The 27,782-nt window shown below is 42.7% G+C and overlaps 1 protein-coding gene across 1 annotated transcript in view; it reads right to left on the minus strand.

Moving 5' to 3' along the window:
* The window catches only part of PHEX (phosphate regulating endopeptidase homolog X-linked), a 284,982-nt gene that overhangs the window by 26,518 nt on the left and 230,682 nt on the right, over positions 1 to 27,782 (minus strand). Inside the window, exons 15-19 of the mRNA XM_044283956.1 lie at positions 16,094 to 16,152; positions 12,889 to 12,943; positions 1,478 to 1,545; positions 1,183 to 1,313; positions 39 to 104 (exon numbers count right to left, since the gene is read on the minus strand). Coding sequence (XP_044139891.1) covers positions 39 to 104; positions 1,183 to 1,313; positions 1,478 to 1,545; positions 12,889 to 12,943; positions 16,094 to 16,152 — 379 coding nt within the window. The remainder of the gene's footprint in view (positions 1 to 38; positions 105 to 1,182; positions 1,314 to 1,477; positions 1,546 to 12,888; positions 12,944 to 16,093; positions 16,153 to 27,782) is intronic.

Consider the following 27,782-nt stretch of genomic DNA (forward strand, 5'->3'; position numbering starts at 1 on the left):
TTTTATTTCTATCATCTTTATATTGTACAATGTCTTACACGAAAGGCTTCTCTCATTCCCCCATTGTCTGCAATGTTTTCTGCCAACGTCTTCGTTCCTTTTACCTAAAATAGTAATAGTGCATGATCATATTTAATAAGGTTAAATAAATAATACATTTTGTAATGTAGACCAATGCATAATTGAATAATAGCTAACTTTCTTTCATTGATATCCTTGATATGAATTTCATTCAAATAACCCAAAATGTTACCATTATAGACATATTTTCCAAAATAATTTCCAGGTCTAATTCGGGCAAACAATGATCAGTTTCGATTTTCTTCGGAAAAAAATCCAACCTAAATCAAAAGTGCCCCAACTTCACTGAAAAGCCATGTGTGACACTTCTTATTGTCCAAGGACTGCATCCAGCCCATTTTAAGCTCTTCAGCATTAAGTTAGTAATGTCAAAGTGACAGCATCATATATTGCTATGGGTAAATCAATGGTGGCCAGTGGTAACAAACAGCCTGTTTGAAAACATACACAAAAAAAAATGTCCAAAAACGATCCCTCTTTGGTGGCAGATGATATCATATAGTATCTGCATGATATATATCAGTGGCCATCATTCCTTGGTAAAGAGTGAGGGGGAGAAAGCAAGGACAAGTCAGAGAAGCTGGGCTCATAAATATGCTGGATTCATATCTATGCTTTCTTCAGATCAATTATCCTACAGCCACTGTTTGCTATAATAACTCATTGGACCTATCAGTTATGCTGCCCTTAAATTGGGCATCACGTTTTAATTCCAGATCCATTTTAACCTGGATGTTACTGGTCACCTTAAGGGTACCTTCACATGGCGGATTTTCATAGTGTCAATGCGTATAACACAGCAGAAACCAACACAGCTTCTTCTGTCGTTGTTCACTTTAGATGCCACAGACCTGTTTGTCACATAGCCCATTGGATGGAGCTAAACCAAGAGAAGATATCCAGCAGGCTGTTGGACGGATATGTCCCTTCTTGGCACAGTCATGACCCGCAAAAGGCATTGCTGCCACCCATTGAAAATGATGGTAGGCAGACACCACACAGCCGCTGCCGAAGTTCCGCTGTGTGAACAGGCCCTTATATTGCCTCAAAATTAAATACTGCATCTTTCTAACTATTGATTCATTTTGCTGTGACACTCACATTCATTCCAGCAAGCTTCCAGTAATAGTCATTATATTGGTCCACAATACATTTTGTTCTTTCTTTGAATTTTTCCTCTGAATCTGTGGTCCACCAGGGATGTAAATTTCCATCTTTGTCGTATTTCCGGCCTATATAACACAAATACATGATTTCTAAAAGGATAATCTCATATACAGTATTACAGTATGTATTAAGATGGAACATTGCTGACACTGAGTACCAGATACAAAAAAAATTATACAATATAAAGATTTGTTATGTACATAGACAGGAAATAAGGAAATATATTCACCATTACTGTCAAAGCCATGTGTGAACTCGTGGCCAACAATGACTCCAATTGCTCCGTAGCTGAGGGATCTGTCAGGAAAACACACAAATGCTTCTAAATACCAGAAAATCTTCCAAATCCCCTATTTCGTAAAGAGTTCTGATGTTCACCTCATCATTTATTTTCTTATCAGGAACCAGCTAGGATTCAGAATTTAATTATTCATTTTCACACTGTTGCCTGGGAATACTGCAGATCAAAGATGAAATGGGATCATCGGGCTGCCAGTTCTAATCATTTCCCCTGGGAAAGTTGGCAAATGTTTGACACTGATGCATGCAAATTCCGTTTTCATTATATTTTCAAGTTGGCGGCCAGTTTCATCTTACCTCCAGTGGAAACAGAAAACTTCAGAAATCTGTTTCATATCCCTCCATGTCGATAATTGTTATTCATTATACAGTACATGAAATCACCATGTAAAGTGTAAATGCAGAATATCTGCCAGATCATAATTATGCTGCTCCTAGTAAGAGCCTAAACATTGCAGTGTCATGTATAATCTAACTTGGTTGGTTTTTAACCACTTTGTTACCAGGGGATTTGTCTGGTTTCTAAAACCAGAAAAAAAGGGCTCTGGAGGACCCACAAATCTATATATTACACGGGCAGCCTATTCATTTTAACAGGTACCATGTAATGCTTTATTTCACCTGTGGTGCCACTGCAGGGGAACTGAACACTTGCTGCTAGGTTCCTGGCAAATCAAAGCTAATCACTGGGGTTCCTATCAGTGGGACATCAGCTCCTTTTTTTTTTTTTTTACATTTCTGCTTCACTTTTTTTTTTCAATAAGTTAAACCTTCAAAAATGAGAACTGATCTGTAACATGTCTAGTTCAGGGTCTACACTAAGGCCAGATACAAATGTTTACTACTTAATGTATTTACATTTATGTTATAATATATATATATTTTATTGTTGGTGCTAGAATTCCTATGTTTCCTTTAGCATTTGCTCCTGGTTCTGACTGTACAAAATGCACCTAAAATGCTTTGTGTGGACAAAGCTGTTTTTAGCCAAGGTCTATTTTATCTGGGTCCTTCAAGACTGGACAATAGACATGAGCGAATTTATTCTGTTCGAATCGAATTTGATACAAATTTTTTTAAACATTCAGGTTGAAACCAAACCTAAATTTTTGGCGATTCCATTAAGGCAAATTTTTCAAAATGGCATCAGCAGACAGGAAAGATGAAGAAGGAGGATCACATCACAGGAAGTGCCTGTGTATAACTGCCAGCAGGAATTTGCAGCCAAAAAGTAAACATTTTTGGACTATTTAAAAAAACATAATGTGACAGAGCAGTGCATTTATATAGAGGTTGTTTGTAAACACCAGCAGCCACGGCTTTTGATGTCTTGGTGTTAAAAAGCTTGAAAGGAGTTGCATATTGTCGTAGGAGACTCCAGAATGTTAAACGAAACTTGTCAGGGCAAATTAAATCAAACCAACTACAGTAGCTTTGGCTAAGGCCTCATGCACACGAACGTATTTTCTTTCCATGTCTGTTCCATTTTTTTTGCAGACCATATACGGAACCATTCATTTCAATGGGTCAGCAAAAAAATAACAGAAGTTAGTCCATGTGCATTCCATGTCCGTATTTCCGTTCCACAAAAAAATAGAACATGTCTTATTATTGTCCGCATTATGGCCAAGGATAGGACTGTTCTATTAGGGGACAGCTGTTCCATTCCGCAAAATACGGAATGCACGCGGACGTCATCCGTATTTTTAGCGGATTTGTTTTTTGCAGACCGCAAAATACATACGGTTGTGTGCATGAGGCCTAAATCAAATCTGAATCCAGTTTCAGGACATTTGTCCATCACTACTCAACAACGATCTCGGCAATCAGTTTATATGGTGTCAAAGCTTCACAAGAATACAGAATGGAGCACTCTTTGAAACTTATGTGATGGGGAGAGCAATAAATATCAAATTCCCTAATTAAAGCTGCTTCATTTTTCTTTCATGAATCTGTATTCAGCGCACTCTGTATGGAGACTGACTGTAGGGTTCCACCCTACAGACGCCATCCCTAGCCTGAGCATGTTATACACATGCTATTTTCCATAGCGTCCTTCTACCTGTCTGCTCCCTCACCTTGCGGCATAGTATCTGACAAAGGCATTGGTATGCCGAAACGTTATACATATTGTCGCATGTAAAACTAAAACTAACATCAATAAATGTACCTAAGCATCAATACCTAAGGCTGCTGTTCACTTTTATTGGATCATTTTTCTTTCAGCCACTCTTTAATGTAGGTAGCACTATAGTGGCACTAAAAATAAATAATTCAAGAGGATTGGTGAAAGGGTAACAAATTGCTTGTACCACCATTATAATTTTTGAGCTGTTACTTTGACCCATGTACGGCGCAGATGTCCGTGACTTAAGGACCAGTGCCGTACATTTACGGCGCTGTGATCGGGTGGCTGCAGGAGATGCGCCCGTCCGATCCACGGCAGGGGTCCGGCAGTCAATGATAGCCAAACCCCTGCTGCATGCACCGGCATCAGTGAAATCACCTATGCTGGCGCATTAACCCTTGATGTGCAGCGGTCAGTCATCAGGCATCTAAAAATGTTTTTTTTCAAAAATGCTGTTATTGTGTAAAACTTTAGTAAATAAAAAAAGTATACATATTAGGTATTGCCACATCCTTAACAACCTGCTCTATAAAAATACCATATGACCTAACCCCTCAGATGACCACCGTAAAAAAAATAATAATAATAAAACGGTGTGGCAAAAACAATTTTTTTGTCACCTTACATCACAAAAAGTGTAATAGCAAGGGATCAAAAAGTCATATGCACCCTAAAATAATGCCAATCAAACCGTCATCTCATCCTGCAAAAATCATACCCTACCTAAGACATTTGCCCAACAACTGAAAAAAACTATGGCTCTCAGAATATGGAGACACTAAAACATGATTTATTTTTTGTTACAAAAATATTATTGTGTAAAACTTACATAAATAAAAAAAAGTAGACATATTGGGTATCGCTGCTTCCATAATAACCTGCTCTATAAAAATATCACATGATCTAACCCCGTAAAAAAATAAAAAAAGGTGTAAAAAAAGCAATGTTTTGTCACCTTACATCACAAAAAGTGTAATAGCAAGCGATCAAAAAGTCATATGCACCCAAAAATAGTGCCAATCAAACCTTCCTCTCATCCTACAAAAATCATACCCTAACTAAGACAATCACAGACTATGAAGACACTAAAACATGATTTTTTTTTGTTTCGAAAATGAAATCATTGTGTAAAACATAAAGTGACACATGTCAGATTTGCAAAAAATGGCCTGGTCCTTAAGGTGAAAAATGGCAGGGTCCTGAAGGGGTTAAAGGAGAGCCAAAATGAGCAAATGTTATTTGATGGGTACTTATATATTTTCACTGAATAAGTAACTATGTTTGCTTTATTTGTTTTAGGGTATTTTCACTCTGTACTTCATTGTAAAATTATCAAAACAGATTCAATTTAAAATCCCTGCACTCCAGAGCTCTGTCTAAAAAAAAAAGGCAAAATAGAGCTTTGCAACTTTTTGCCACTTTATTTAATTTTACACCACTCACTCCAGTGAAAGTGGCCTTGTTAAGCCTGTCAAGCTCATTCAACCCATTTCCCACATGCGCTGTAGATGCTGGGGTCAATGCTAACTGCCACATCTAAGGCTACTTTCACACTTGCGGCAGTGTGATTCGGCAAGCAGTTCCGTTGTCGGAACTGCCTGCCGGTTCCGCCGATCTGGATGTGACTGAAAGCATTTGTGAGACTGATCCGGATGCGGATCCGTCTCATAAATGCATTGCAAGAACGGATCCGTCTCTCCACTTGTCATGCGGATAGACTGATCAGTCTTGTATTTTTTTTCACAGTTTTCCCGGTCTACGCATGAGCAGACCGGATGGATCCGTCCTTAATGTGTTTCTTAATGCTAGATGCCACTTAATGCCACTAATACATGTAAATGTAAATTAAAGCCGGATCAGGCATTCTGGCAACTGATCAGGCATTTTGGACGGAGATAATACCACAGCATGCTGCGGTATTTCCTCCGTCCAAAACGCCTAACAGAGACTGAACAATGTCAATGTCAATGTTCAACCCTTTAAATAGGCCTTGAGACATGACTTTGATAATAAATAGGCCAGCATCTCATCTGCAGACAGCTGTTTCGAGATTATTGCCCCTCATCAGTGCAGAGCAGAGAGTACTGGCTTAACTGGGTGAGAGGCCAAGTCAGAATTTGGGGGGTAGACGCAGAGCTTGTTAAGAGCTCATTTGCATCCCTTTCTTCCCAGTCTCCTCACACAGACTAAGGCGCTCTCTCCCTGAAACAGCTGTCTGCAGATGAGGCGCTGGCTTATTTACTATCCAAGTCATGTCTCAAGGCCTATTTAAAGGGTCAAAAACCGACTTATAGGATAGCTGCCTTACATCTGGTGGCATTAGAGGCAGAGCTTGTTAAGCGCTCATTTGCTTCCCCTTCTTACTAAAAGAGTGGGGCATACCCAGGATAGTTGGTGGATTTTCAAAAATAGGCATCTCCACACCCAACCCTGAAAAAATTTCAAACTTGGAATTCTGTCAAGAGTGCCACTCTATTTAATTTATAGATGACTTTATCTAAACCAGCCACCAATCTGAGAATTTTATTTCAAGACACGGAGGCTCCTATTGCTCTATCTCTCTTTACTGACAAAACCACAGCAGCAAAGAAAAAACTTAGGAGATTAGCATATCTCCATGGTAACAAGCTCCTCCCACTTGCTCCCCTATATATAGTCTCTGTTGCAGGAAGCCTTCCTCTTTCTTTGCTGCTGCCACAGCTAAGTACCTCACTGTGCCTAATTTTGAATGTTTATATGTAATACACTGTATATATATATACATTTCGTTCCTTACAGGGTGCGGTCTTTACCCACTTATTCATTTATTATAGTTGGTGTCATTTTGCAACTGTATTTGTAATTTTTTCTCCACAGGTTGCGCGCCATTTTTCATTTCCCTATACCACATCGTTTTCTTTATCAAATCTTCCCTTCTCTCGCTCCGACCCACCCTGTACTCCCCCCCTTTGTTCGCCCGTTTTTTCCTCTCAGGCCTATAATACCTTGCGCTTCCTCGTCCGGTCGCCATTTTAGTTGCACTGCCCCGAGATCTCGCACGGATCCTTCCGTTCGCGAGAATCTCGGCGGCCATTTTGGATCCCTTCTGGCCACTCCGAAAATCTCGTTTTTTCTATCGCGAGATTTTCGGCGGCCATTTTACATTTGTAGGCGCGCAATCATTCAGTCAGATCCTCGGTTTATCGCTGCCAGGCTGCGTTTTTCTTCTCTGCATTTCTTCTCTGCGTCTTGTGGGGTAACTCACCCCAATTAAATTATTTGTTTTCTCCAAACTACCCTGTTTATTAGGTCTATAAATTTAACCCAGATTTATACTTAGAGACATTAAATCTCTCAATATCACCTCAGTTACCATGTCACATACCCCATCCAGACATTCTATAGCTGAGGAGTCTGAGGTAGAATTTCACTCCCCTCCTACAGCACCTGAATTTAGTGCAGCCCCTTCCACACTAGACCCTAACCAGGTTGATATGTTACAGCGCTCTGTGTCAGAGGCTATTATTGCGGCAATGGGATCTATGTCCCATTCCCTTTCCATGACAATTGCAGATGCACTTAAGAGCCAGCCCCCCACACCCTCAGTTGATACCCAAGCAGGTGCTACTTCCCATCCTACCTCCAGAATTGATTTGACTGGTGTGACCATAGCCACCCAAGACGGCGCGCCAAGGTCGCGCAAGAGAGCCTTTTCCCGCCAGGCAGAAAAGGCGAGGAGTTGGAAATGTGCCAGAGCACAACCAGAATCAGTCTCAGGATCCGAATTCGGTTCCGACTATGAGGAGGCTAGATTTGAGGATGAGGAATATCCAGATGCAGACCTGTCTGACTCCCCATATGTTCAGCCTACTGACAGTTCCGCTACTGCGGCTATACCGTCGACATCCCAGGCTGCATTGGGTTCATCCGGTCCTTTGACCGACCCCTCTGGAGAGCCATTATTTGATCCTGACTCCTTGCACCACCCAAGGTCAGCTGAGTGGCTACCGCTGGATCATGTAGCCCAATACTTAGAGTCCAGAGTCCGCTGCCCCCTCAGTAAGGAGGCGCGTAAAAAACTCAGGGCTGAATGCCCGCGGCCCTTAATACCAAACAAAGTGTGCGATACACCATCAGTAGACCCTAAGATGGTCCAATTTCTATCTAAATCTGGCTGGAACCCTAGGAGAGGCCTAGATTCTGCTCTTCGAGCATGCCAAGATAAACTGCTGGACATATTTGGGCCCCTAGCAAAAATTTTTGAACTAGCCGAGTCCGCAAAGGCGGCTAATGAGTCTGTGGACCCTGAGGTCCTCCGTGCCTGGGCACAACGTGCCATTTGTATAGCTGGGAATGTCAACACTTCCCTGTCAATAGAAAGACGTAAGGCGATCTTATTTAAGATCGAGCCTAAATTAGCTAATTTAGCTCTGTCCGAATCTGGTAGTGAGGCACAGGGCCTCCTCTTTGGTGACTCATTCATTAAAGACATGAGAAAATTTGTGGGAGCATTCACGGCCCTTGACAAGGCCCAATCCTCCATGAAGAGGGTTTTCCACCCTCGTTTTTCTCACAGGGCCGGCAGCTCCAGGGGCCGTCTGTCCGGCCGCTCCTCTTTCCAGACCCGGGGCTCGGTCGAGGTTCCTACAGTCACCGATCCTATTCAGATAGATCCTCATTCCAGGACTCCAGACAACCAATGGGTTTCTTCCCATCCCGAGGCGCCCCCAATCGTAGAGGTTTCCGTGAAAACTCCGGCTCCCGCCGCCCTTTCGGTAAGTGTACCACCACTTCTTTTTTCTCCACTTTGTGTAGGGGGCAGACTACGACATTTTTCTCGTCCTTGGTCCGCCATCACCACGGACACTTGGGTGCTCTCCACAATCCTTGGTTTCCAGATAGAGTTGGTAAGTTTTCCGTTTCTTCCCAACCCCCCCTACCCTATGGCCACTTCATCAGAGACCCTCTTCCACATAGACAAGGAATTGATGGACCTACACAGAAAGGAGGCGATCGAACGTGCTCCAGATTACTCCGGAGGAGTTCTCAGCACTATCTTTCTGGTGCACAATAAGGGCGGCCAGATGCGCCCAGTCATCAACCTACGCCCCCTAAACAGGTTTGTGCGATATCGACACTTCAAGATGGAGGGCATCCATCTTCTCAGGGATCTCCTACTAAAAGGAGATTGGATGGTGAAACTCGACCTAAAGGACGCGTACCTCACCGTCCCTGTAGAGGAATCCTCCAGAGACCTGCTTCGCTTCAAATGGAAGGGAGAAATTTGGCGTTTCACTTGCCTCCCCTTCGGCCTTTCATCGGCTCCATGGTGTTTCACCAAACTCATGCGGCCGGTGGTAGCATGGCTCCGCAGTCGAGGAATTCGACTAATTATCTACCTGGACGACATACTTCTGCTGGCCCAGGACAGACAGACCCTTCTCTCACATCTGGAACTCACTTCAAGCCTATTAACCGGATTGGGATTCCTCATCAACTACGACAAGTCCGTTTTGACACCAGCACGGATAATGGAATTCCTAGGGTTTTCCGTGAATTCGGTAGCAGAAACCCTCAGTCTTCCGACGACAAAGATCAAGGAGATTCGCAAGGAACTACGCAGAACGCTGGACATGCCCCGGATTTCCCTTCGACATCTGGCTCGAATCATCGGTCTTCTATCGTCCTCCATCCAGGCCGTTTTTCCAGCTCCTTTACACTACCGAGCCCTACAACGCCTGAAGACGGCGCATCTTCACAAAGGAGCCACCTACGCAGATTTTATTTGTCTGGACGACGAAACTCGGGACGAGATCCATTGGTGGATCGGCAATCTTCAAGCCTGGAACGGGAAGGCGATTTGCGGTCCCCGTCCGGATTTCACAGTAGAGTCGGACGCCAGCCTACTTGGTTGGGGGGCCCACTGCGAGGGCATTTCGACCGGAGGTCGTTGGTCAGTAGAAGAGTCTCCTTTACACATCAACGCCTTGGAACTCCTAGCGGGCTCATTCGCTATTCGCAGTTTTGCGAAGGACATGACCAAGGTTTGCATTCGACTACGTATGGACAACGTCTCCGCTGTCCGTTATGACAATGCCATGGGCGGTACCCATTCTCCCATGCTGTCTCATTTGGCCAGGGATTTCTGGTCTTTCTGTCAGAGTCGGGAACTTACAGTGGTGGCGGAATACATCCCAGGACTACACAACGTTCAGGCGGACTGGAGCTCACGCTATCTCAAGGATACCAGCGACTGGAGATTAGATGCGCAGGTGTTTTCTACCATCTCCTCAATCTGGGGTCCTGCTTGCATCGATCTCTTCGCCTCCCGTTTGAACAAACAGCTACCGAGGTTCTTCAGTTGGCGCCCGGATCCAGAAGCGGAGGCTGTAGACGCATTCCTTCAAGATTGGTCAGAGGATCTTCACTACGCGTTTCCGCCGTTCTCAATGATTCCGAGAACCCTGAACCAGGTCCGCTCCCAATCAGCGGAGATCATCTTGATCGTTCCGTTCTGGACCACTCAGTCATGGTTTCCCAACCTTCTAGAACTTCTCATCTTCCCTCCTTTTCTTCTACCAGTTTACCCAGATCTCCTCTTAGGTCCGGAAGACGCTTAACATCCTCTCCTTCTGGAGGGTTCTCTCCGATTACTGGCGTGCAGAGTTTCAGGCGTTCCTACCAAGGCTATGTCCTTTCGGAACCAACTTGGAGATTACTGGAAGAGTCTTGGGCTCCTGGCACCAGACGGGCTTATAGAGCGGCCTGGAGATCTTGGTCTAGTTGGTGCGTGGACCGGGGTCTGGATCCCGTTTCGGCCACTGTAACAGACATCTTAAATTTCCTTACTTCCCTATTCGACGACGGTAAGGCTTATCGGACTATTAATCTTTTCAGGTCCGCCATTTCCTCTTTTCATCAAGGTTTTGAAGGCCGCCCTTCAGGCCAACACCCTTTAGTCTGCCGCCTACTTAAAGGCGCCAGGATGTCTCGTCCTCCCAGACCACGCCTTTCCACCACTTGGGATGTTTCTCTGGTCTTAAATCTTTTCTCTTCCTGGCCACCCAATTCGGAACTCTCATTACGCCAATTGTCAGCTAAACTGGTCACTCTGTTCTGTCTAATCTCTTGTAAGAGAGTTTCTGACGTGAGAGCGTTAGATTATAACGCCAGATTTTTCTCTCCTGAAGGAGTCACCTTTGACATTTCTCGTCGGACTAAGACCCAAATTCGTTCTGTGTCTTATCCTTCTTTTCCGGGAGTTCCTGCCCTTTGTCCCGTATCTTGTCTACGCGAATACGAGTCTCGAACTTTACCGCATCGTTCCACCGAGCTTCCTCAGTTGTTCCTTTCTTACCGACGTCCGTTTGCCCCAGTTTCCACCACAACTTTGGCTAGATGGGTTAAGTGGCTCATGTCTTTAGCGGGTGTTGATACTTCAATATTCACCGCTCATTCTACTCGAAGCGCATCGTCTACTTCTATGATGGCGGCGGGCGCTCGCCTGGAGGACGTTATGAAAATTGCAGACTGGTCCAGAGTATCGACTTTCAGAGACTTCTATTTTCGTCCTACTCAACATGTTTTTACTCCTGTTATTGGACAGCTTTAAACTCGCAATAGGAGCCTCCGTGTCTTGAAATAAAATTATATGATTTTGCTAATTTATGACGTAAAGTCATGATTTTATGAAAGACACGGAGGCGAGTATTGCCCTCCCTCACTTATTCTCCCTCCCTGCTCACTTTAATTTAGTTATTTATTTATTTAATAAATTATTGTATTATTTTGACCTGGTGACGATCACTTATACTTGCCATTTATTATGCTCCTTGCTGCTTTGCATGCACATGTTCCTTTAGTGTTACTATTACCCCCGCTATGTGATTCTCCTTTTTCTCTTTTCTCCTAGTGTGACTTAATCATCACTATCGGCTGGATTACATATGATCTACATTCTTAGTTCCGTTTCGACATTGCAGTTCCGGTTTGACCAGTTCTCGGCTTCTGTTTCAAAGTTCCTGAAGAGTTGGAGTGGCATCCGCCAAGAAAGAGGAAGGCTTCCTGCAACAGAGACTATATATAGGGGAGCAAGTGGGAGGAGCTTGTTACCATGGAGATATGCTAATCTCCTAAGTTTTTTCTTTGCTGCTGTGGTTTTGTCAGTAAAGAGAGATAGAGCAATACTCGCCTCCGTGTCTTTCATAAAATCATGACTTTACGTCATAAATTAGCAAAATCATATAATTTCCAACCCCAATCTCATGAGGTAGGTGCAAATGGATTAAAATAAAAATGTGTTTGTAAGTATTGTCATTTTTTGTTTTTGCACCATGAAATCCAAGGATGTCTACTGTGTCCCTCCATTCTCCAAAGTAATGGATGGCACAAACAACTGGCTATAGTGTAAAACTACAAAAACTTCTCATCCTAGAGGTACTATATTATATTTTCACAATAAAAGTAAATCCAGCACCAAGCCAATTAATCACCAAACCCTGGGGTTTGGTCTTTCAGTTTCTTCCCACATGTCCTGAAAGAAGCTGAAAAGGTTTATTTTTTATTGACGAACAGTTTTAATATTTTTTTAAACTTTATAATAAAGTTCATTGTGGATGACAAGTTTTTGAGGTTTTACTCTATTTCTAGTTGTTCGTGCTATCTATAGCCATTAGTAGAAGAGTATGCAGTAAGTATGCAGTTGGTTTGGTTGAACTCAATTATACATCGTATAGAAAGGTGAGGTGATCAGGTGAACTGTATATTCTTTTATGTTTAAATTGTTTATGTGGATGCATCCCATAACCACGATCTTATCAGGTGTAATACTGATTTTTACTATATCCTGTTGCATTTTATATTTGTAAGACAGTACCAAAGTGGTGCTCAAAGGTGAACGTTTACTTTAAATAGAACTTTTTCATACATCTCATTAGGATTGAAGTTCGTAGTCTCCAATGGAGAACAAGCATTTTCATCTGATAGTTCCTAAAAGAGTTTAATTATACTGATCATACTGTAGGTGCATAAATAAATAAATAAAATGGAAATAAATAAATGATGGAAAAAATATCATGTAGAAAGTACAAATTGCTATTTTTTGAGGGACTGAACATGTTTTTTCTGCCTTTATTATTGAAATATACCACCTTCCTTGTACTGGTGAGCATTGCACCAGTACATCTGAAGCAGCAAGGTCATTTGTTTCCAGGCATCTAAAAATGTTTACTTACCGTGGATATTCTGTTCCCCAAAAGAAAGGTTTTTGAAGCTCTCCAGCTGGGAATCCTGTAGTACACAGAAAATAGAGAATGAATTATAGCACAAATCACAGTTTAAAAATATGTGCTGATCTTAATACTGATACAGAGTTCAACAGAAGAAAGGATCATTCTCAAAGTGGGTGCACATGTAATACATGTCTTCAAGATTAGAAAAACATGGTTGATTTCTTTAGCAAACAGAGCGACACGTGTCCACAGGTTGTGTCTGTTATTACAGCTCATCTCTATTGAAGTTAAAGGGGTTTTCCAGTAATTAAAAAAATTACATTACTGAAAATACTTAAATATTACTTTATTATAAATATATTCCCAAATACCTTTCATTAGTTATTATTAAAGTTAATAAAAATTCAGTTAGGCTGCTTTGCCAAATTTAACAACGAAATTTTCTGTGTGGCCCATTTAATGAGACTGAGCTGCAATACCAGAGACAAAGACAAAGACAACCTATGAACAGGTGTGCCATCCATAAGTTTTTCCAACTCTGAGCAAATCTTTAATATTTTTTAGCATTTTTTTCACCACTAAAGAAAGAATCTGTTTCTACATGTTATATGGGTATATAATAGGGCTAAAAAAAAACAGTTCCATAAAGTACTGCAGTCAGTATAACTCCATATGGATGCTGTATCATGCAGGAAAACTGTAGTGAACACCTCCATATAAAAACGTTGGCACTATATTTCACACCTACTTCATATGGACCGAATATGCAGTCAATACAGGCAATAAGTGTGACAATCATTGGTGAGAGCCATTGAATTATGTCCAAGTAGAAAAGAGACTTTAGTGAAAATGAGAACTAGCAGAAATTTGCACTATGCTGAATTGACAAAAGAGTCTGTAGTATTACATTTCTAGTACTGGATTACTGTATTTTGAGGGGATTTATAAGTCTACATTTTATTAACTCAAACTAGTGTTGTCTATTATATTTTGCTACCAAGAGTTTTAGACTTAAGAATCAGCCATTGTTTTGTCCTGTCTAGTCGAAGCATTGTATAATAATCATTAAAGGGGTTGTCCAAGTTCTATTAAAAAAAAAAAAAAAAAAAACTGCAAATGGCCTAAAATAACAAATGGAGAATGGATATTCACCTGTTTTGTCCTCTGCTTCCAGTGATGTGCACTGGTCCTACTGCTGCTGACATCATCTTCTTGGCTGCAACGGTGATATTCCGAGCACAGGTCACAGCTGCAGCCAATCGTTGGCCTCAGCCTTGCATAGGATGTCTCTGCTGAGGCCAGTAATTGGCTTCAGTGGTGACATGTGTGCACAGAACGTCCAGAGCCCATTGCAGAAAGTAGCCAAGGAGAAAATGGGTATAAATTCAGTTGTTTTTATATTAGGAAGTTTACAGGGGTTGCCTGAGTTTTTGAGTAAATTAATACTCCCACCACTAACTACTGGTTATATGAAGCAGAAATAGTGTTTATACAGGGAACATGGTACTTCATGACTAGAGATGAGTGAATCAATTAAAAATTCATCAAATTCATCTTAAATTTTCCAAAACATTTTTGAAATTTGATTCAGATGAATCTATCAAAAAGTGGCCACCTTCAGTAGGCAAAGAAAAAGGCACCTCTGCCTCCAAAAAGGGATAATTTGTTTAGATTTAAAATACAGTGCAGTGCGCTACCATCTGTTTACCCATAGCCATATATCTCACTGTCACTTTACTTACTAAATACTAATACTGTCTAGGCGTTGAAGGGATTGTGTCACCTGAGATATTGGTGGAATATTGTTAGGATATGCGACCCGTGTCAGATAGGTGCGAGTCCAACCCCTGAGACCCTTACCTATATCTAGAACGGTGCTCCCAAAGTCAGAGCACACAGCACAAGCGCAGCAGGATCTCCATTAGCTTCTATGGGGGTTCCAAAAATAGCCAAGCTCGGCTGTTTTCAGAAGTCCCAAAGAAATGAATGGAGAGTGTACTGTGGGAGTGTGGCCACCACTTTGTTCACCTCTATGTGACTGCCAGAAATAGCCGAGCCAGCACTATTTACCGAACTCCCATAGAAATTAATTGAGGCTGGCTGCGCATGTGCAGCTATTTACTTCAGGGATCCTGTTCAAAAGATAGGTGAGGGTCCGGGGGTGGGACCCGCATCAATCTTAAACTGGTGGCATATCCTAGCAATATGAAATCAATGTCTGAGGTGGGTCAACTTAAAAGGTAGTTTAAAAGGTGTTGGATACCATCCTTTGAGACCTCAGAGTATTATACAGTACATGACTTTTCTGGGCAATCTGAGCCCTTTCGATTCAGGTAGAATTTATTTGTATGCGAACTGAATCTGCCAACCGAAATAATTTAAATCAGACCAGAAATGAATTTCTAAAAATTTCCTCCTCTCTACTCATGACAATGCTTTGTCCAGCTGGTGTCATCCTCGATCAAAAAACAAGAATGTTTTTGCTAATAGTGTAATATAGTCAACAGTCAGATAAAATTTAAAACTCAAAATGCACCTAAATTCATGAGCTAGCATGCATGCTTTCCGCCACATTTATTAAGTAACTGAGACATCTTTTTTAACCCATCCAACAGTGGTTTAGAGCGTGGCTTAGTGAAAGGGAAATGGCCTAGACTAAAAGCAATGTGACAATGTGCATCAAAAATACATCATTTTGGCATATGATTCTGGCATAAAGTAAGCAAACTAATAGGTGGTCTAACCTTACACTAGACAGCTATATGTATGCACTAGATGTATCAGCCAGCATTGTTATAAATCTGGCACATTTTCAGACTGTCTAGTCTAAGTTTAAGCTACAGTATCTAAAAAATGTTAGTAAATCTGCCTCTCTATTAGCTCTCTAAATTGGGCTTCTATTAAATAGACCATGTTGACAAGTATTTGAAAACACCTAATTATTTATGCACATCAGGCCGATGATAATATTTCCAGTCCAGTCCTCACACAAACACACTTTTAGACATATCATCATCTCCTCATCAATGGCACAGTCATCTCCTGCTGTTACAAATATTTTTATGATTGTCCTGGATACATGGGATCCTAACCCCAACTAATATCATTCGCAACCAGACATCCACGTACAACTGTAGAATGTAAATATGGTTCTTTAGAATAACATTTTATGGTAATAGCAAGCAATAAAGCGATAGGGAACACTTACTAATTTGGTTTGTAGATGAACTGTAAAATGCATTCACAGTGGTAGGACTGGTGTACCATCTGCATAGAAAAACACGTGAAAACAGTTATGTCATATAAATAGCATTATGACACTGAACATTGTTCACGGACTGCTAATATACAATGCCTTTACCTTAAAGAGGACCTGTCACCACAAAGTACAGTACTGCAGACAGGAGGAGCTGAGCAGGTTAATATGTAGTTTTGTGGGAAAAGATTCAGTAAAGCTTATAATTTATGCTTAAGTCTCTGCTTTTTCTGACTTTATTGTTCATGCGGGAGGTGTTATCAGTGATTAATAGCATTGTGTAAGTGTGTATGAAGAAATAGCTGTCAGTCACTGATAGCTTTACACAAGGGAGGTATCAGTGATTGATAGCATTCCCTGTGTAAGTGTGTATACAGAGATAGCTGTACATGGGGCAGTATTAAGTTCAGAAAAAGCAGAGCTATAAATGTATAAATAACACATTTAACTTGTGGTGACAGGTCCTCTTTAAATATCACTTTATGTAGTAAGAAATGTATTCCTATATTAAAGGGTTATTTCCATCTCATACATGGATGGCATAACACTAGGGTATGCCATCCAGGTCAGATAGATGAGGGTCCTATCTCCAGAATTGGGCCCTCAAAGTGAAGGAGAGGACACCAAACATATGCAGCATGCACTTCATTCACTGCTATGGGAGTTCAGAAAATAGCCAAGTGAACATGCTAGCTACTTTTGAAAGTCCCATAGCGGTGAACAGACTCCCATAGAGGTGAACGGAGGGTGCCAATGTATGTGGGGCTTTCTATAGGATGCTATATGTATGGAGCTTTTCTCTTCCATATACAGCACCATACAGCTTCTCTGCAATGTGTATTAGGTTGAAAGTGCTCCAAGGCAAGGCCTTTTCTCCTTTGATGTTGGCACTATATAAATGAAGCTTTCAGAATGTGTAATAGCTAATCTTTAATAAAGTAACTTTTGTCAGTTGCAGTGAAAAAAATAATAATATGAATATTTATTTGAAAATAAAAATAAACAAAACAATTATATTTTAATGAGTAAGTGAGAAATTGGACTGAGAAAAAAGGAAAGAGAATTTGATGGAGATGCACATGAATATAAGCACAGCAGGGGATATTTCATTTTGCATCCAAACACAAACAGGCCTATGAAAAGCTGTACCGCTAACTGTCTACTGTTCGTAGTGCCTCAGAGAAAAGAATATTAATTAATGGAGCTAAAGTGCTTTGAGAATTTATGTAACACAATTGATCTGATTAAACATGAGTAATAAAGAAATTGTAGATATTCCAGAGGACAGCTGTAGGGACTTTGGAAAGAAATGGATCCTCAGGGGGTTATTTATAAAAATCAGTGCCATAGTAGAAGTGAAAGAAAATACTGTACCATAACTTATTACAACTAATAATAAAATGTATTTTACTTCTTAAACTTGGCAAGAAAGTTAATGTTCTAAAATAAGAGCCTAAGTAAGTCCACAATATGTGTTAGAGTTCCAATATGTAAATCAATAAACTTAGTACTCAACTCAATATAATGTATGACAAATGTTTGTAAACGCTCCTTAAATTTCTCTAAACTTTGACTTTTATAGTAAAAATAATAACATAGGGAATCATTTACTAATCTGAAATAGGTGTAAATTAGGCATATTGCAGGCGCAGATGGCGGTGCAATGGTTAGTTGTGTCGATATCTGCGGAGTATTGAACACCTTTTCCCCCGCTCATGCCAGGTCTAAAATTGTGGTCGAGGGGACAGGCCGGCAGGCACGTCTCATTCATCATTTTCTACGCCTGTCATAGAAAATGGTCTAAATGTTAGACAGTTTGGAAGCTGTCTTACACTTAGAACTGGCTCTGGAAGCGCTGAAGTTATGAAGAGGCCTGCGCCTCTTCATAACTTCAGCAGATCCACCGCTAGCTATGGGCCTGTAACGGGGTGCCGAAGGCGCACTCGGTCTCCCATCAGCCGCAGACCTGCTGCTTAGCTTCGGGAGCGAGGATCTGTGTTTGACCTCGTTCCCAGGGCGGCTTTGCTAGCTGGGAGGCTCCCTGCTCCTAGGTCTGCCTTGAGCGCCGAGCTTATCACTCGGTGCTCGACTGGTCGGTCTGTCGGTCATGTGACACTGGCCACGTCACATGACCCTCACTCCCCACTATAAATACAGGCAGCCTGCTGGCGACAGGTTGCCTGTTAATTTAGGTTCCTGGCAGTTGTTGGATACCTATGTACTTACCTGATCCTGTTCCCTGACTATCCTTTGCCTGCTCCTCCTGTACTGCGCATCCTTCCTGGTATATTGACCTCGGCTTCCACCTGACTGTTCTTTGCGGACTCCTTTGGTACGTCTCGACTCTCCTGGTATTTATGACCCCGGCTTCTCCTGACCATTCTTTGCTTATCCCTCTGTACTGCGTTGTCCTCTTGGTTTTGACCCGGTCCGTTCACTATCGATTATTTGTCTTGTCTGTCTTTCCCGCACGTATCCTAAGTTAGGAACTGCCGTCCAGTTGTCCCCTGTCATCAGGACTCGTGAGGCAAGTAGGCAGGGCCAGGGGTGAGGGTGGAGCGCAGTGGCCACTATCATCCCCCTGTGTGTGTGTGTGTGTGTGTGTGTACGTGACCGTTACAGGGCCTTTAGTAAGACTGGGGTCTAAAACGTTGGTCTTAATAAAGGTGCCCTCATGAAATCCTGTGCAGGTGCAATGCCGGTCTTGTCTCACACCTGTGTAGTCAGCACCCTGCTGCTGGCCACGTAGAGCAAATGAGTGTGCAGGTACATTACTTTTCAAACCCGCATACTCAGCAACCCTCTGTGGCTAATGGTAGCATCAAGTTCACTTCGCAGGGTGCTGACCAGACCAGCATTGCACCTGCACAGGATTTCATGAGGGACTTGCTGAGATAGTAAGCTGAAGGTGGTTGGGAAAACACACCAAGCACCATGTAGAGGTGGTCCCCATGGGAGTGCCTGGGCAACATTAGCCCTGGGGACCATCACCTGGGCTCTTTTCACCTATTTTGCATAAGGCTCAAAAGTCTTTTTTCTGGGGCTAGGAAAATGAACAAAGGGACCAAAAGTTATGTTTGTGATACTGTGTTTGTTTTCCACAGGGCCCCAGGACACAATCCATCAAAATATGGTGACAGATGCCCTTTAAAGCTAAAACACAAGGAGGAGGTAAAAAGGAAATAAATAACAAGGCAGGTCATATGAATACTACCAGCTTTGACAGTTAGTTAAGTGGTATATGTTATTAATTACAGTCAGAGGGAAAGGTATGTAGTAAGGTTAGAGTTTTTCTGGCAATTCCAAGAATATAAATATATAAATGCTCTAAATTCAACCCTTAATACTAAAGAAAACAAAGACTGTAAATGTATATCCCCATTGCACCCTAACAAAATCTTTCTCCATGCCCAAGGGTAGGGAATCCTTGTGCTTTACCCGCACCACTGTCCCTACCTACTTGCACGATCTGTACTAAGTAATCGCCCAGAACTGTACGATAGTCCCTTCTTAGCTAAGTGCAGGGGCCTAAACCAAAATGGGAAAAGAATAGTAAGACAGAAAGAGGTGAAAATCAGACAAGCAAAACCAGAATCGGATCAGGATTCAAAATGAGATACAAATGCACAGCAAAGTGAAATAAGGAGAAAAGGTCAGAGACAAAGTTAGCAGGTCAAAAGCTAGCAGAATCAAATACCAGGAGGTCACGTCAGAGACAAAATCAATAATCATAGGTAATATCAAAGTCAACAGGCAAAGGTCAGATCCAGAGTAGCAAGCACAAAACTAGCTAGTGAGGCTTAGAAAACCAATTACAGGCACCTGAGGCCACTAGCTGTTTGTTTAAATAGCCCGCCTGAAGAGGCATGTGACGCCAGTACAAAACCTGATTGGTCTAGCATTCTGACTCCCTGATGGGTCGAGCAACCCCACTATCAGCTGGGACATAGCAATAGAGCAACAGCTGCGCAGCCGCCATATTGCGACCGGACTTGCTGCAGTAGGGCAGACAGGTAAGTGCGTGACAGGTACTACCTGAGGCTTATCTGTTTTCAACTAATCCAACCTAATCAGGTTTGGGACAATTTCAAGCAGTCTAAAAGATAGAATCTTTAAATAGATTGTGAGGTCCTAAGAACTTTTTCTAAACAGCTAGGCTTTAATGATCATCCAGGAATAGGTCTAAAAGTAAATTTGAAAAGAAGCCAGAAATTGTCTGACAAAGGAACCAAGACTTTGGGAGAGCTAATCAATTCTAATATGGTAGATGTAAGAAACACTGAGAGATTCAAACAATTGTAGCAAGACATTTCCTTCTTTATAAACAAGTTACATGTTTATGAGGCTCTGTAGAAGTGTATCTTTGTGCCAATGCAGTTCTAGTTCTACTCTCTGCTTCTCTGGGGAAATTCAGGTTTACTTTCTAAAGTTTATAATACAGTGCATTAAAGCAAGTTTAACAGGATAGGCAGATCTTGAAAGAGTAGGTTAAGGACTTGAACTAAGAGTTGATAGCAGAAGAGATGTCCATGAAGTTGACAGTGTGAAAGGGGTTTACAAACATAATATCTGAAAATCGAGAGAAATGATGTTCAAGTGATTAACAGATCCTGTCATGCATTTAATCTCCCACTTATGAACTAGATAACAAATTATAAGCAAGAATATCCAAAATGTAAGACAACTCAAAGTTTCTATGTTCCATTGTATTTGGCAATACAGGGTAATCAAAATCTTTTGGAAAGAAGAACGAGAGTTGGCAATGAAAATAACAGACAAGCAAATCCCTTTGGATTATGTTGGACTAGGCAACATAAACTGTAATTTAAATGAAGACAACATAGATTCTGGCATATATTCTATAACTGGCTATTTGATGTGATATGTCCATGTGTGGGGGAGGTGAAAGCTTATAAACCCAATGTAGTGTCCTGGCATGCAATGTATTATTTTCTTCATTTACAGTATATTAACTATTAAATCTAATAATAAATGAAAATACAGAACCTGCGTCTGTAGAAATTCTTATTTTTATGAAACTAGAGAATAGGAGGCTTAAATCAAATGTGATTCTGTTTTAAAGGTGGTTTAATAATAATAATAATAATGGAATTCCTACATTGAAAGGCAACCAAAGGATGGACTTTTTGTTTATAGGTACTTTAGATGAAATTTTTAGAAATTGTTTTATTAGTAATTAGTGATGGTGGTCGAACATCGGCCGGGACAGTTCGCGAATGCGAGCGCGCGTTCGCTATCAAATGTTTACGAACCACGCGTTCGCGGTGGGCCCCATTTACTTTAATAGCAGGCGAACCTGAAAAACCTTCAGGTCATATTTGCAGCCACCAAATACTTACTAGAAGTGCACAAATAGTCCCACAACATGGACAGCAACATACCACAGGGGGATCATTGGCAAAGATTCCCACAAAAAATATGTATTTTAATCAGGGGCCATTTTTATGCGTCTTAAAGGGAAACTCTCATAAATGTTCCCTGCTGGAGCCTAGAATTTTTTTTTTTTAGGCCGCGGGAGTACAGGCCCCAAAAATTAGGCATTCACCTCACAGAAAATCACTTGTGATGATGTGGCTGGAGGTACATTAGGCGGTCACTGGATACAAATTTAACTGTAGGCCAGTACAGGCCCCAAAAATTAGGCATTCACGTGACAGAAAAGAACTTGTGATGATGTCGCTGGAGGTACATTAGGCAGTCACTGGATACTAATTTTACTGTAGGCCAGTACAGGCCCCAAAAATTAGGCATTCATCTGACAGAAAAGAACTTGTGATGATGTGGCTGGAGGTACATTAGCCAGTCACTGGATAAAACTTTTACCGTAGGCCAGTACAGGCTCCAAAAATTAGGCATTCACCTGACAAAAGAACTTGTGATGATGTGGCTGGAGGTACATTAGGAGGTCACTGGATAAAAATTTTACTGTAGGCCACTGGAGTACAGGCCCCAAAAATTAGGCATTTACCTGACAGACAAGAACTTGTGATTATGTGGCTAGATGTACGTTAGGCGGTGTGGGGGATTTAACTCCGTCACTGTGCACACATACACACGTGTCAGTTCACTCTTCACCACAGGCAGTGTTTATTTCAGCAAAGAAAAGTAAACATGTCCAAACTTTAGCTTTAAGCTTTCTTCAGCCCACAAATATTGCATAACATAAAGTCCCACATTTTGTGTTCAGTCCAAATCAGGTAACAACAATATGATCTCACCACTCTCTGGGGCCTTTCAGAGACCAAATCCTCCCTCTTAGCTTGTTCAGCTTTAGTTAGCCTATGCACACTTGATCTCCCCAGCTGAGATTCCCACATCCTTTTTAACCACACATTAGGAAAACCCTGGATGGAGTACGGGAGTGACCTGTCCCACCCAAGCTCTCTGGTCACTCCTAAAACCCGGACCCAAAATCCACTTTAATGAAAACCTCCCAGCAACCTAACGTTACTGGTATACTTATTTCTGGGAATTATATCACTGAGGCATACATTCTCAGTGAGACGTACTGAGCATCCACGATTCTCCCCTCTGGGCTACTACATACCCTCCCCCTCTGCCTAAAGTCGAGGGGTTGGGCACCTGTTACCATCAAACAATGTACCCTTGATAAGGCGTCGGCATTCCCATGCAACTTCCTGGGCCTGTGTTCTATATAAAAATTGAAATCCTGTAACGTCAGAAACCATCTCGTTACTCTGGCATTACTCTCCTTTTTCTCACACATCCACTTTAGTGGTGCAGGATCTGAAACTAATCTGAACCTCCTACCCAGAAGACAATATCTAAGGGAGTCCAGTGCCCACTTTATCGACAAACATTCTTTTTCCACAATAGAATATTTTTTTTCGCAGGGGGTAAGTTTTCGGCTCAGGTATAACACTGGGTGTTATTCCCCCCTAACCTCTTGGGACATCACAGCGCCTAGACCTACCTCTGAGGCATCTGTCTGCACTATGACTTCCTTACTAAAATCTGGGGCCACTAATACTGGCTGCTGGCACAACCATAGCTTAAGCTCGTTAAATGCCTGTTCTGCTGCCGGGGTCCATCTAGCCATGACTGACTTTGTACCTTTTGTAAGTTTTGTTAGCGGGGCAGCTATTGTAGCAAAATTTGGTACAAATTGTCTGTAATAGCCCACTATTCCCAAGAAAGCTTTTATCAGTTTTTTTTGTAAGTGGACGTGGACAGGTTTAAATTGCTTCCACTTTGTTAATCTGGGGTTTAATCAGACCTCTCCCTACTACATACCCGAGATATCTGGCCTCTTCCATACCCATGGCACATTTTTGGGGGTTTATGGTGAATCCGGCTGTTCTTAGGGAATCTAGTATGGCTTGAACTTTACCCAGGTGACTCTTTCAATCTGGGCTAAACTTGACGATATCGTCCAGGTATGCAGCTGCATACTTTTTGTGAGGGCCTAAAATCCTGCCCATAGCCCTTTGAAACGTAGCTGGGGCACCTTGTAAACCGAATGGCATCCCTACATATTGGTAACACCCTTCAGGTGTGGAGAAGGCAGTCTTTTCTTTAGACAGAAAAAGGTTACAGCCAGCTCACCTATATCATCCTGTGTAGCGGTGCACTGGGCGGACCCAAGCCAGTCCTGATGTAGATCCACACGAACGGAAAAGAGGCTCGAGCACCAGAAGTAGACGTTTAAACAATCCCGGTCTTTATTCACCAAAATATTCCAAATAGATACAGCATACAGTGGAACTGGTTCCCACTTGCTCCCGGTAGATTGCTAGTCTACTGCTAGTCTTTTCTGTTCATGTGAGTCTTTTCTTTAGCATCCTTTGATAGAGGGATCTGCCAATACCCTTTTGTTAGGTCTAACATAGTAATACACCGCGCTGGACCTAACCTCTCAATGAGTTTGTCTACTCTTGGCATAGGGTAGGCATCGAACTCCGAAGCCTCATTGAGTTTTCTGTATTCATTACAGAACCGCCATTCCCCAGATGGTTTTGGTACCAAAACTATTGGACTGGACCACCCACTTCGGGACTCCTCAATCACTCCTAGCTCTAACATCCTTTTGATCTCTTGTGATATTACTTCCTTACGAGCCTCAGGGATTCTATAGGGTTTTATGTTTACCCGAACATGTGGTTTTGTTCGAATCTCATGCTCAATACAATTAGTGAGACCTGGCAAATCTGAGAACAAATCTCTATTCTGTTGTAGCAGTTCCTTGCATTGCTGTTTTGGGGATTTTTAGAGGGTCTCCGCAATTGTGACATCTTGACTGTTACTTTTAGCCTCTACCACCAAACAGGTCATTTCCAGGGAGTTTTGATCTTTCCACGGTTTTAACAAGTTCACATGATACAACTGGATAGGTTTTCTTTTCCCAGGCTGGTGAACTTTGTAGTTAACTTTCCCAACTTTGTCGACCACCTCATAAGGCCCCTGCCACTTAGTTAGGAATTTTCTTTTCACCGTGGGTACCAAAACTAGCACTCGGTCCCCTGAACTGAACTGCCTAACCTTGGCTGCCCTGTTATACACTCAAGCTTGGCTTATCGTGAGCCCTCAGAAGATGTTCTTTTACTATGGGCATGACCTTAGATATCCTCTCTTGCATTTGTGCAATGTGTTCCACTACACTTATATGGGGTAGTCTCATTTTCCCAGGTTTCCTTTGCCACATCTAGTAACCCCTGAAGGTGCCGAGCATATAATAATTCAAAAGGTGAAAACCCAGTGGAGGTTTGAGGAACCTCTCTAATAGAGAACAGTAGGTACGGTAGCAGACAGTCCCAATCACGACCATCCTTCTCTACCACCTTTTTTTAACATACTCTTAAGTGTTTTATTGAAACGTTCTACTAGACCGTCTGCAGATGATATACTGACGTTCGCAGTTGTTTAATTTTTAACATCCGACATAACTCTTTCATGACTTTAGACATGGAAGGTGTTCCCTGATCAGTTAATATCTCTTTTGGTATACCAGTTCTGGCAAACATCTGGAACAACTCTCTCGCTATGTTTTTTGACGAGGTATTTCTTAAAGGGACTGCTTCCGGGTATCTGGTGGCATAGTCTACTACCACCAAAATATACTGATGACCTCTAGCTGACTTTACTAGGGGTCCTTTGAGGTCCATTGCAATCCGTTCAAATGGAACTTCAATGATTGGCAGAGGGACCAAAGGACTTTTGAAATGAGGGACAGGGGCAGATACCTGACAGGTGGGACACGACTGGCAATAGTCAGCTATTTCCTTATAACACCCCAGCCAATAAAATCGCTGCAGAATCCGTTCTTGGGTTTTAGCTGCCCCCAAGTGCCCCCCTAAAACATGCGAGTGGGCCATCCTTAATACCACTTGTCGATAAGGACTGGGTACCAGCAGTTGTTCCACTACTTCATATCCCCTTTTGGTCACTCTATACAACATATCATTTTTTATGGCTAAGTGGGGAAACTGATTATCAGCCCCTGGACTTTGGGCAACCCCATTCAGAACTGATACAATCTCCCGGGCACCTTTCAAGGTAAGATCCCTGAGCTGTGGCTCTCCAAAATTGTCCCGAGACACCTCAAGATCCAGGACATCGGTCTCAGGGGTTAATTCCTCGTCCTCCTCACCTAACATCACTGCTAATGGAGACCCTGATATAGCCCCAGGACACTCCAATACCTGTCCCACCACATCACAACTAGAATGCTCAGTACTTGACAGTTTCATCAGGACCTTAGCGTTAGGCCTCATGGACATGACAGTATTTTTTAACTGTCCGCAAAATGGGGTTCCGTTGGTCCGTGATTCGTGACCCTTTTTTTCTCCGTGGGTCTTCCTTGATTTTTGGAGGATCCACGGACATGAAAAAAAAAGTCGTTTTGGTGTCCGCCTGGCCGTGCGGAGCCAAACGGATCCGTCCTGAATTACAATGCAAGTCAATGGGGACGGATCTGTTTGACATTGACACAATATGGTGCAATTGCAAACGGATCCGTCCCCATTGACTTTTAATGTAAAGTCTGGAGTCCCTTTATACCATCTGATCAGAGTTTTCTCCAATCCGATGGTACATTTTAACTTGAAGCGTCCCCATCACTATGGGAATGCCTCTATGTTAGAATATACTGTCGGATATGAGTTACATTGTGAAAACTCATATCCGACAGTATATTCTAACACAGAGGCGTTCCCATGGTGATGGGGACACTTCTAGTTAGAGTATACTACAAACTGTGTACATGACTGCCCCCTGCTGCCTGGCAGCACCCGATCTCTTACAGGGGGCCGTGATCAGCACAATTAACCCCTCAGGTGCCGCTCCTGAAGGGGTTAATTGTGCGTATTATAGCCCCCTGTAAGAGATCAGGGGCTGCCAGGCAGCAGGGGGCAGACCCCCCCCTCCCCAGTTTGAATATCATTGGTGGCCAGATGTCTGTGTCCGGCCGGGAGCTCCTCCTACTGGTAAGTGACAGGTCTGTGCGGCGCATTGCTGTCACTTACCAGTAGGAGGAGCTCCCGGCCGGACACAGACATCGTAGCAGCCAGCAGGTAAGTACGATGCTCCTACTATTGCTAAGGCTAAGTAACCATGGCAACCAGGACTGCAGTAGCGTCCTCGTTGCCATGGTTACCGATCGGAGCCCCAGCGATTAAACTGGGACTCCGATCGGAACTCCGCTGCCACCAATGATCGGGGGGGGGGGGGGGGGAGGTTGCACACTGCCACCAATGTATTAAAACAATAGAAGGAGGAAGGGGGGGCGGGGGGGCACACACTGCCACCAATGTTAATGCAATAGAGGGAGGGAGGGGGGCCGCACACTGTGCCACCAATGCTATTATTACAATAGAGGGAGGGAGGGGGGGCCGGGGGGGTCCGCGGGGGGGGACGCACTGGGCCACCAATGAAATTTAAACTGGGGAGGGAGGGGGATCTGCCCCCTGCTGCCTGGCAGCCCCGGATCTCTTACAGTGGGCTATGATACGCACAATTAACCCCTTCAGGTGCAGCACCTGAGGGGTTAATTGTACGGATCACGGCCCCCTGTAAGAGATCGGGTGCTGCCAGGCAGCAGGGGGCAGTCATGTACACAGTTCATTGTATATTCTAACTAGAAGCGTCCCCATCACTATGGTAACGCCTCTGTGTTAGAATATACTGTCGGATCTGAGTTTTCACGAAGTGAAAACTCAGCACTGAAAAAGCTTTTATGCAGACGGATCTTCGGATCCGTCAGTATGAAAGTAACCTACGGCCACGGATCACGGACACGGATGCCAATCTTGTGTGCATCCGTGTTCTTTCACGGACCCATTGACTTGAATGGGTCCGTGAACCGTTGTCCGTCAAAAAAATAGGACAGGTCATATTTTTTTGACGGACAGGATACACGGATCACGGTCTCGGCTGCAAAACGGTGCATTTTCTGATTTTTCGACGGACCCATTGAAAGTCAATGGGTCCGCGAAAAAAAACGGAAAATGGCACAACGGCCACGGATGCACACAACGGTCGTGTGCATGAGGCCTTAGCCCACAGGTCCCAGAACTGCGGGAAGTCTCTTCCCAGTATCATCGGGTGCAGTAAGTCCTTCACAACTCCCACCTCATGCAGTACAGTACCACACATAGTGTTTATG

This window comes from Bufo gargarizans, chromosome 3 (genome assembly GCF_014858855.1).
Source record: "Bufo gargarizans isolate SCDJY-AF-19 chromosome 3, ASM1485885v1, whole genome shotgun sequence".
Classification (NCBI taxonomy): domain Eukaryota; kingdom Metazoa; phylum Chordata; class Amphibia; order Anura; family Bufonidae; genus Bufo; species Bufo gargarizans.